Source organism: Acipenser ruthenus, chromosome 54 (genome assembly GCF_902713425.1).
Source record: "Acipenser ruthenus chromosome 54, fAciRut3.2 maternal haplotype, whole genome shotgun sequence".
Taxonomy (NCBI): Eukaryota; Metazoa; Chordata; class Actinopteri; order Acipenseriformes; family Acipenseridae; genus Acipenser; species Acipenser ruthenus.
The window spans coordinates 5,379,346-5,389,587 of record NC_081242.1 but is presented as its reverse complement, the minus strand read 5'-3'; the positions used below and the strand labels follow the sequence as shown (position 1 = coordinate 5,389,587).

General features: G+C 38.4%; 1 protein-coding gene across 1 annotated transcript in view; it reads left to right on the top strand.

Annotated features, from left to right (window-relative positions):
- The first annotated feature begins 1,623 nt into the window (after positions 1 to 1,623).
- The window catches only part of LOC131723249 (tenascin-R-like), a 31,087-nt gene continuing 22,468 nt past the window's right edge, over positions 1,624 to 10,242 (top strand). The window contains exons 1-2 of the mRNA XM_059016877.1: positions 1,624 to 1,753; positions 7,832 to 8,197. Coding sequence (XP_058872860.1) covers positions 1,729 to 1,753; positions 7,832 to 8,197 — 391 coding nt within the window. The 5' untranslated portion in view covers positions 1,624 to 1,728. The remainder of the gene's footprint in view (positions 1,754 to 7,831; positions 8,198 to 10,242) is intronic.

Below are 10,242 nucleotides of genomic sequence, written 5' to 3'. Positions count from 1 at the left end.
TCACCTGGATTACAAATTAAATCTATTTTCTGATTGGATTATCACTGTCTCTTAATTGCGCACCACATCACCCTACACCTGTACCCAACTAACCACTTTGCCACAATGACTTTGTAACTTTATAATTTATTTTATATATAGCCTGCTACTTTGTGTATGTATTTTAACAATTGCTTAATCTTGTAAAACACCTTGAATAAAGGCATCCGATAAATGCTTGAGTATTCATTTATAACTTACATCAAACATTGCAGTCAATAACAAATAATAATAATGTCTCACTATAAATACATTATTATTATTATTATTATTATTATTATTATTATTATTATTATTATTATTATTATTAATTCGACTGCAGCAGCTTCTCAGATGATCTCGAAGTTGCAGCGGTCTCTCAGGCCGCCGTTTCTTTCTGCAGCTTCTCCCAGCGGTTTCAGAGCCTGTCAAGCTTGTCATAGCGGTCCAATCATAGCGGTCTCTCAGACTCTCAGTTTCTATCCAATCACAGTGGTCTCTCTTGGTGTCAGCCAATTGGATGTCCTAATCCTGGTATACTTTTGCATAAGGGAAGCGGGCTAAGCCTATAAGGAGGGTTGCTGCACAGTTCATCGGTGTAGTTCCTGACATGCAGCGAAGTGGACAGGTCGTTGAGTGGATGTGGCAACAGTGTCCAAATGAATAAAAAGAGTTAAAAACTAAAAGCAGCATGTCTTCTCCAGTTCTTGCCTCTGGCGAAACTCTAGGCCTATAATATGATACATTCAATTAAAAAAAGATGTAAAAGACGGAAAACAGCATAACGTACCAGATTTGAATGAGCACTTCCCTGCTTTCTTAACGGAAGTTGTTTAGATATTGTTTAGGCATACGCGAGCAAGCGCAGTGCACTGCGTACCACTTTTTACCGCTTACATGAAAATAACACTTACTTTAACCTCTGGGTTCACCTGAAAACTATGCTACCGCCATTTTACTATGCAGAGGGGAGAAGCCTCTAGAAATATAATGTAATTGAAGACAATTGCGCTATCTGTTGGTGTGCAGCTACACTTGGTTTGGGGTTCCGCTCTGGCATCGATTGATTGTTCATTAAACCTACGGTAGATGATCAACCCAGCAAGAAGGAAAAATGACCTGCACCGTCTTAGACTTTATTAACATAAATGTATTTCTGCAACCGGTATTTAAAATACTGTACACCTCAAACCATAATGATACCACTGCTCTGAACTAATGTTCTGACTCAAATCAACATGTTGTACTGTCCTATTCATGTTGTATTTGTTCATACATGCAAAGAAGGGGGGAAAATTAAAACTAAACTAAATGTACATTTTTCATAACATTTTTGCTAGTATGATAATTCAGTTAATTGTCTTCTGCTATCAGATATGACTGTTCTTTACTGTGTATTTATTAATGAAAAGTAAAATATCATGAACTCAAAAGTGACATCTCTGGGGGCTGTAGTACTGTGGCAGAAAGTCATGTCAAAATGTAAAGCTCTAAAAAGTGTCATCCCACACTTGCTAAAAATTATGATAATTTTGGACCGCCTCTAAAGTAACCAAATACATCTCGTGCGTGTCTTCCAATTACAAGGGCAGAAGCAAATGACAAGTAGGCTACAAAGCAGCATTTTCTACATTTAAATAAACACATTCACGTTAACACATAGATATCTGTACAAATTGTACATATCTGTCAGAGTTTTAAAGAGGCGCAATGAAGAAGGCGGTGCTATTTCTGGGTAAGTGCACAAATATATATTTTATTTATAACGGTGTTTTTTGTATTCATTAAATGTATATATGTTTAGGCTTTGATGTCTGTGATTTGGGTTCTCGTAAAAGTGTGTGTGGTCTTATATAAAGAATAACACGCTGTCATTAAAACACTCCAGCCTTGAAACGTTTTTACAACACCATAAAAAGACCTTGAACAGTGGGATTCGGCGGTGCAAAGACAATTGAAACTATACGCAGGACTTGTATTATAAATAAATTAGAATATCACAATGTTGATGAAAAACCCGTCTGAACTGACCATTGACTGACCGTTCCCTGTACTAAAGGGGCAAATTATTATACAGACCAGAATACTGGCTCCTGAAGATACAGAGGACCAAAGTGATATATCTAATACAAATATACAATAATACAGTTGAAAAACGGCCGAATCAACCTTCAAATGCGAATTCCATTCCATAAATAGCTTTATTACTAAAACTACACATGTAAAGAGGCACTGATCAGTGCTTTAATACTCTACTGGGTCGGAAAACCTACAAATTCAGTGACGACAGGGAATATCATGTTATTGACCAGATCTTGTTTTTTTTTTTTTTTTTTTTTACTGATTAAGCGCTAGAAGCAAATTTCAGCTATGTGTTGTACACTTATGTGAAGAAAAAATATATATTATATGTCTTAGATGTGGAGCCTTTTATCTGGTCCTATTTGAAACCACTTGTAAGATTCTGTGTTTGTACTTTCTAATAATCCGTTTAATAGTTAATGTAGAATGCTGAGAACTCTCTGTACTCATTTTTCCACAATGTCGTGACTTCTGTAGACTGCTGAATGTGCTTAGCGTTGACAACCATTCAAGGTTGTGTTGATAAGGTTGTGGTACACTGGATGTTGTTGTAGACTGAATGATGAGAATATAGGGGTTAGAGAACAGCAGCTTGCTCTTGGCCCGTGCATCACGAATAGATCAGAACGGCGAGGTACTGGCCAACAATAACGCAGCGAGAGCTGAGAGTTAAAAAGATGAATTAGCTCGGTATTTGATGAAACAAGGGTAACAGGAGTTAAGACATGCCTCTCTGTTAACATGTAGTATGAGTACATGAGCTTAGTATTTCTGAAAAGCAGTGCTTAAGAACGAGGTGCCGGGGCGCAAGCGATGACAATAATAATAGCGTTCTTAAGAAGCGCGCATTCAAAATCATGACAAGTTTATTTGAAAGAGTATTGTCCGTACTGGTGTTAGAGTTTATAATCACGTATTCTACAGCATATGCATAGTAGTAGTATGTGCAGAAAAATTAATTAAAGGCAAATGCAGGACCAAAAAAAAAGAAATATTTCTGTATACATAGGCACTTAACCCATAAGGCAGACAGTGCCATCCGCTCTTTGGGAGGGGGACGGGACGGGACGGGACGGGACGGGACGGGACGGGACTATGTAGTTTGCACGTCCACTTTTTTTTTTCTTTGCTATGTGTATATACACAATTATATCTAGCTACAGTATATCTAACATTATCAGCGGCGTGAATGCAACAGAACCCGCAGTTTATTGCGATTGAAAAAAAATAAAAAAAGGATTACATTCTATTAATTGAAAAAAGGCAACAGAGAACCAGACCGTTATTATTAGTTCCAGCGCCCCTGGTACAGGCAGACATGAGCGCGTTTAAACCAAGTAGTGTAGGAATTTTGCTTGTATCGTTCAAGGCGTTTTTCAAGCTTATTTGTGTGTAAAACACGACAATAGAGTCGCAGTCCTTCTTTCGCAGTCAGTGTCATCTTTATGGCACGTAGCTGAAATGGTAATTAAATGTCCCTAGCAGTGCTGCCAGTTTAGCGCAGAATGGATAAAACTGTGTTGAGAATTGTAAGAAAACGCATTTGACAGCAAAACGTTTTATGACATTTTTAACTTTCATAGCTAAAGAGATGCCGGGGCTATGCCTTGTCAAACCCAGAGGTGCCGGAGTTTTTGTATGATAATGTGCTGTTTATTTTTTTATGATTTTATGACTTTGTCAGATGCTGTCTTTGCCAAGTCTCACTTTCGAAACACAACATAAATAAAGGTTAATAAATAACTAGAGGCCTACATCTGAAATGCTCCACTTGTTCTCTCACTGACACACACACACAGACATAAACCCTTTATAATACCACACGCATCTTGAAGTGCAGTCCTGTGCAACTGTATGTATTGCTTCAGTAGTTTTAATGTATATATAATTAAGTAATAAACACTACTCCGTTTTGGCTTGACACATTATTAGTGTAATTATTTTGTATTTCTTTTATTGCAGTGCCCTCTACTGGCACTACCCATAACTGCAACTACATACAATACCAGACAATGTATATCATCCTATATCATTACACCTTACATTTTAAGGTACCAGTAATTGGAAAGGATTATCAACTGCAGTACACTTTAACAATAGGCATTTGCTAACTCTCATTTTTTAAACTTAACTATGGTTCACTAACATAACACAGTGGAATGATCACAGTATCATTTAGTAATTGTAGGACAGTATTGCCATGTGTGAAAATGTTAACAATAAAGCCGAAAGTGAAATGCTTTAAATCTAAAACTGGTTAACTGACTAGCAAGCACTGGCACAATCAGCTTTTTTCTACAGTGCAGAACTAATTTATTTTAGCATATTGTTTAGGGACTTTGCGATAACTGCAAGGTGGATGTCTTAAAGACCCACTGACATGGTCCAAAGTACTTTTAAAAAACATAATTTATGACTAACAAGTATTCCAAAATGAGATTTAAAATTGTTGGCAAGTATCTAGGTTTTTAATAAAATGTGAATTTTAATGTGAATGACTCAACTTCCCTTCATGATTTTGAAGTGGCTGGAAGATACCGGAAGTGACGTAACACAGGGAGAAAGTGTAAGAACAAATACATACATTTTGATGGAGACAGGCCACCTTTAAAATGCCTCGTATTTGTGTTGTAGCTGGTTGTTCCATTCAGGCAAACAAAAATTACATAATTTCCCCCAAGACAAAAAAATGCAACTTATATGGGAGAAACAATTTAAAACAGCAGAGGAAAGTGATGTATGTGGACATGGAAGTATATCTATATGTATTGCAAACTTTGTGCCTAATTGTTTTGAAGAGAGCCCAATTATGATGGCAGAGATGGGCATTGGTGTGAAAAGAATAAATATTTTAAAACCTACTGCGTTTCCAACTATTTTTTAATAAAATAGCTACTATGGGTCCACATCATTGTCTTGCTGCATGACCCACTTTCTGTTCGGGTTCGGCTCACGGACGGATGGCCTGACATTGTCCTCTAGAATCTTCTGATACAATTCTGATACATGTTTTATGAATGCTAATGCCAGCCCATCACCCCTTCCTCCCTTGCAAAAGACTGTATTATGCCATTGAACATCTGCAATTCCATACAACAGAAAGTTATGCTAGGACATAGATTGATGTTACAGCACTATTGGTAGTCCTTCTGTCATGGAATTGTGTCCACGATTTATCATCCATATACACTCCCCTTCATGTTCCCCACCCCCCACCCAACAGACTGACACACATCAAACATGTGGATGCCACACTAGACATTGATCATGGCAGTGGAATCCATAGAGGCACAGTGTGATGTTGGTGCCACTATTATGCATCATACCGCTTTGTAGTTTTCCAAACTTAACAAAAAACTGTGACATTTAAAAACGTGACGTTTCAAAATCCAACATGCCTTAAATAATACTATTATGGCGTCCGGGAAATGTTTGCGATGTTGTTCTGTAGCTTCTTTGATTACATGATAAATAAAACATCTAAATTGTGTTAATCTAGGGTTTTTTTTGTTTTTTTGTTTTGTTTTTTTTGTCTTAATCCCCCCCCAAAAATGTAGATGATGCAAAAGTTGTGGCCATAGCTGTACCTGCGGGGCTCCACCATGTTTCACAGTGTGGAACTGCTCCTCGAGCAGACCGGGCTGTTCGACCGAACAAGCAGAACACGTTCCACGGCAGGAAGGTGAACGATTTCGCAAAATCAGGTTGTCCAGTTCTGTTAGGTCTGTTCGGGCTCACGAAATTACGCCTTTAGTATTACATCTCCCAGCAGAGCAATCCCATGACCTTAACACCGACCTATTGCCAGACCGCTCGCTCTGTGTCCCGCCTCCAGATAGACAATCTGTCAGCTGTGATTTGAGCATTTGTGTTCTGATTGACAGTCCGCCAATACTACCTTGCTATGTTTTTTTTCTAATCCCAGTGGAGTAGACGGAACCTATATATTTATTTTACATCTAGTCATTAGAGTGTGCTCAGAAAAAAAATGAACTCGGGCCCGCCCCCCCACCCCCACTGCCCCCCCCTGCACCCCACTCGGTGGTGGCTGTCCAAATTCTTTCTTCATTAGATTTTGTTTTTTTTGCGAGAACAAAAGAACCTCCCGAAGGAAGATACGCCACGACAAAAGAAATAAAATTCTTATTTTTTTTTCACAAGAACGAAACAACCTCATGAAAAAAGAATTGAAAAGTCCTAAATCCTTTTTTGTCGGGTCCAATTTTTCTTTCGCACACATGATAAAAGATCAAAAGAATTGGCCCAACAAAAAAACAATTTAAAATCTATATTTCTTAATATTGTATAATATATTTTTTTAAAAGATACCTGGCAAGGGGCTCCCGAGTGGCGCATTCGGTAAAGGCACTCCACGTGGAGTGCAGGATGCACCCAATAGCCTGGATGTCGCCAGTTCGAGTCCAGGCTATTCTACTGCCGACTGTGGACGGGAGCTCCCAGGAGGCACACAATTGGCCGAGCATCACCCAGTGGGTTGGGGGGAAGGGTGTAGGTTAGCCAGGGTGTCCTCGGATCACTGCGCACCAACGACCCCCCGTGGTCTGGCCGGGTGCCTGTAGGCTTGCCTGTAAGCTGCCCAGAGCTGCGTTGTCCTCCAATGCTGTAGCTCTGAGGTGGCTGCATGTGGGCCTGCAGTGTGTAAAAGAAGTGGTCGGCTGACGGCACACGCTTCAGAGGACAGCGTTTGTTCATCTTCGCCACTCCCAAGTTAGCACGGGGGTGATAGCGGTGAGCTGAGCCTAAAAAAAATAATTGGCTATTCCAAATTGGGGAAAAAATGATAAAAACAATTGGCGACTACTAAATTAAAAAAAAGGCACATGGCAAACCATCAGGTGTCCATTGAGTGCAACCGACCCACTGTGGTGTCATCTGTAGCCCAGCTTATGACTTATAACATTTAAAAAAACAAAAAAAATAACAAACATGGAACAAGATAGCGACCTCGTGAAAAAAGAATTTCCTCTGACGACAAAAGAATAGGGTCTGATGAAAATGTATTCGTAATGGCCACATTCTTTATTCGTATCAGATATCTATAAAAAAGTGGAAATCCCATTGAAAACAATGGAGGGATGAAAATGTGAATAACTTTTGAACAGATGAATATTTTTACACGAAAACAAATGTAGGTATACCACAAAAAAAAAATCTGTTTAAAATTCCAAACTGTCGTGGCACAAGGCAAACGGATTGCTTTTTTTTGCATTATTTCACAATCTGTATGCACAAGTGGCTGAAATACTACTGTCCACATCAAGAGATCTGCCTCCAGAGGACGGTGCATACCGCATTTCAGGTAAATCCATCAAATGACTTAAAAGTTATTAAAGGGCAAAAATTTGAGTTTAACATTGAATCCATGGTCAGTCCCTACTATAACTACCGTGCCCCTAATATTATATATATACATCCTTAAAACGAAGGTTGACTTATGCCAGCGAATTGCACACTATCCATTTGCAAGTTACCAGTTGCACAGCTGGTGTTGTCAGTAGCTGAATTCTTCTTCTGATGCAGTACACAAGTATTCCAACAGAAAGGAAAACAAATCCTTTAAATAAACTTTCACAAAAATCTGCATGTTCCAAGCAGGGGAAAACAACCCAGAAGAATTGACTCAGTTTAATATGGTAACATGATTCTTGAATGCAACGTGCTCTTGAAATGTCTTCTTACTGAAACTTTGTTCGCATTGTTGTTCTTTCAGCTGTGGCTCTCACTGTTTCTGTAGACTGCACCTTGAAGGAGTTCTTTCAAACTGGGCTCTTGCTAAACTGGACAGAATCAGTGGAGGCATGCAGACAGAACGTCACTGAACTGGTCACCATGCAAAGTGAAGAGGAATACCAGGAGTTTTGGTCATACATTAATCTTTATGAAGGGTTGTACTGGATTGGTCTCCAATTCAACAGTATCAATAGCAATAATACTTGGGAATGGGTTAATGGAAACCCCACTACGTACAGCCACTGGGATGTCCCTCCTACTGGTGCGGGATGTGGAGCATTTAACTCTTCGAGTGGTGGTTGGTTTATAGATAATTGCTCATCCAAATTGATGAGTGTTTGTCAAGGTAAATACAAGTTTATAAGTTTGATATAAACTACAGTATTTGTTACGTTTCTACAAAATGTTTTATTTAAACTGCAATATTTCTGTAATATTTCTACAAAGTGTTAACTAAAATTCAGAATTGAAATGAAAACGTTTGGCCCTGTAACTGGAATGGCATTTGCCTAATATGGCAACTCACACCAATCTATTAATGGCCAATCTGTGGGTTTTGGGATTTTGGGGAAAAGTTGTGTTAAAACAGTGTTTCATTGCCCATCATTCTGAAGCTGTATATACATTTTCAAATTATTATTATTATTATTCCGGCGCGATCACATTCTATGTTATATATTGTGGCAGGATGACAGAGGTTTGAGGCTCAGAGACAGTGGAAGGGGCAAAATAATGGTCTTTATTCAACAAAAAATAATCAAATAAACAGGCACAAGGGCCAACAAAAAGGTTCAAACAAAATACAGAAATGTAGGCTGGGCATTAGCCTTCACTACAGTTTCTTTTTCAAAAAACTAAACAGCACAGAACACCAACAAACAAAACTCACCCAAAAACTCCTCTCTCCAACAAAGGGTTTCAGCTGCCCTTTTATAGTCTGTGGCTGGAGCCCAATTAACTAATAATTAACAATTAAACACTTAAGGCTCCAGCCACATTCTCACATGTATTTTGCAGGGAGGAATTTAACCCCCTCCCTGCCAATCCAAAACAAACCAAGAAATCACAAAAACATAATGACAACAGTAAAACTAACAATAACAACAAACACATATTTATAGGGGCGAGCTGGCACCCCATCACATATATATATATATATATATATATATATATATATATATATATATATATATATATACAGTACTGTGCAAAAGTTTTAGGCAGGTGTGAAAAAATGCTGTAAAGTAAGAATGCTTTCAAAAATAGACATGTTAATAGATTATATTTATTATTATTATTATTATTTATTTCTTAGCTGACGCCCTTATCCAGGGCGACTTACAATTGTTTTTACATACAATTACCCATTTATACAGTTGGGTTTTTACTGGAGCAATCTAGGTAAAGTACCTTGCTCAAGGGTACAACAGCAGTGTCCCCACTGGGAATTGAACCCACGATCCTCCGGTCAAGAGTCCAGAGCCCTAACCACTACTCCACACTGCTGCCACACTGCATTTTGTTAATTTATCAATTAACAAAATGCAAAGTGAGTGAACAGAAGAAAAATCATCTGCCTTCAAAACAGCATCATTTTTTCTAGGTACACTTGCACAAAGTCAGGGATTTTGTAGGCATATAGTCAGGTGTATGATTAAACAATTATACCAAACAGGTGCTAATGATCATCAATGCAATATGTAGGTTGAAACACAATCATTAACTGAAACAGAAACAGCTGTGTAGGAGGAATAAAACTGGGTGAGGAACAGCCAAACTCAGCTAACAAGGTGAAGTTGCTGAAGACAGTTTACTGTCAAAAGTCATACACCATGGCAAGACTGAGCACAGCAACAAGACACAAGGTAGTTATACTGCATCAGCAAGGTCTCTCCCAGGCAGAACTTTCAAGGCAGACAGGGGTTTCCAGATGTGCTGTCCAAGCTCTTTTGAAGAAGCACAAAGAAACGGGCAACGTTGAGGACCGTAGACGCAGTGGTCGGCCAAGGAAACTTACTGCAGCAGATGAAAGACACCTGCAGAGTTCCTTCAAAAACTGTGTGCAAGTGTACCTAGAAGAATAGATGCTGTTTTGAAGGCAAAGGGTGGTCACACCAAATATTGATTTGATGTAGATTTTTCTTCTGTTCACTCACTTTGCATTTTGTTAATTGATAAATATAAACTATTAACATGTCTATTTTTGAAAGCATTCTTACTTTACAGCATTTTTTCACACCTGCCTAAAACTTTTGCACAGTACTGTATATATTAAAATAATAATAAAACACAGCTTTCAGTATAAGTAATTGTGATGTCCCAATAATATAGTTAAAAGTGTGATGTAAGCCAAATGAATGTCATTTTGAAAGTTGTATGTGCTGTACTGGG